The sequence below is a fragment of the Plectropomus leopardus genome, unplaced genomic scaffold, assembly GCF_008729295.1.
Source record: "Plectropomus leopardus isolate mb unplaced genomic scaffold, YSFRI_Pleo_2.0 unplaced_scaffold18217, whole genome shotgun sequence".
In the NCBI taxonomy this organism is placed as follows: domain Eukaryota; kingdom Metazoa; phylum Chordata; class Actinopteri; order Perciformes; family Serranidae; genus Plectropomus; species Plectropomus leopardus.
The window spans coordinates 436-1453 of record NW_024619628.1 but is presented as its reverse complement, the minus strand read 5'-3'; the positions used below and the strand labels follow the sequence as shown (position 1 = coordinate 1453).

General features: G+C 40.4%; 1 protein-coding gene across 1 annotated transcript; it reads left to right on the top strand.

The window, feature by feature from the left end:
* Positions 1–162: 162 nt before the first annotated feature.
* LOC121965018 (clathrin heavy chain 1-like) lies at positions 163–661 on the top strand (the record flags this gene model as incomplete). The annotated part of the gene is made up of 2 exons (XM_042515185.1): positions 163–327; positions 481–661. Coding segments are annotated over 2 exons (346 nt in total), but the record flags the coding sequence as incomplete, so codon positions are not given.
* Positions 662–1018: the final 357 nt, after the last annotated feature.

The following is a 1018-nucleotide window of genomic DNA, read 5'->3' as shown; positions in this document are numbered from 1 at the left end:
TTACATTTTTCTGTTGTTTTTTTCCTCTGGAAATTTTCTTGCAACTTGTAACAACTTCGCATATTTTTGAAAGGAATCAAATTTGCTCAGGTTTCAAAAGGTTAATTGTTCTGGGATGCACTTTTTTCTAACTTTTTTTCTTGCTTTGTGTCATGAGTGCAGGTTGCTGATGCTATCCTGGGCAACCAAATGTTCACCAACTACGATCGTGCCCACATCGCCCAGCTGTGCGAGAAGGCTGGACTCCTGCAAAGGGCGCTGGAGCACTACACCGACCTGTATGACATCAAGCGCGCTGTGGTGCACACACACCTGCTCAACCCAGAGGTAGGTTTCAGTTACTGCCCAAATGAAATTCAATTTAAAGTAGAGTCTGTCTTACTTTTTCATTGCTTATCGTGTTTTTTTTTCTTAATACATGTACAAGGTAGATATTACATGACCCGTGAGTTAAATTAAAATTCCCTCCTCCCTCTCCAGTGGCTGGTGAACTTCTTTGGCTCGCTGTCGGTGGAGGACTCTCTGGAGTGTCTCAGGGCCATGCTGTCGGCTAACATTCGCCAGAACCTGCAGATCTGTGTCCAGGTGGCTTCCAAGTACCATGAACAGCTCACCACACAGTCTCTCACTGAGCTCTTTGAGTCCTTCAAGAGCTTCGAAGGTGAGATCACAAACTTTACATTGGCATTCAACGTCATTCGATATTTGACTCTTTTTTCAGTGAAATACAGTAATTATAATCCACACTAACTGATTCCTCTAGAAACATGAGTTACTCCATTTATGAAAATCATGGATGCAAATAGGGATGCAGAATATTAGATTTTTTGCTGATATACCAATACAAAAACAGTTTATTTGGCTGATAACCAATATTGATATTGATATATCCAGTTTTTTCCCCACCATATTTTAGTGATAATCAAGTCTCTTCTGTTGTGGAATGAACACCATATTATGCATACTCTTATCGTGATGACAGCAGATAGAGACATAAAATACAATGCTTTTCAGTGTA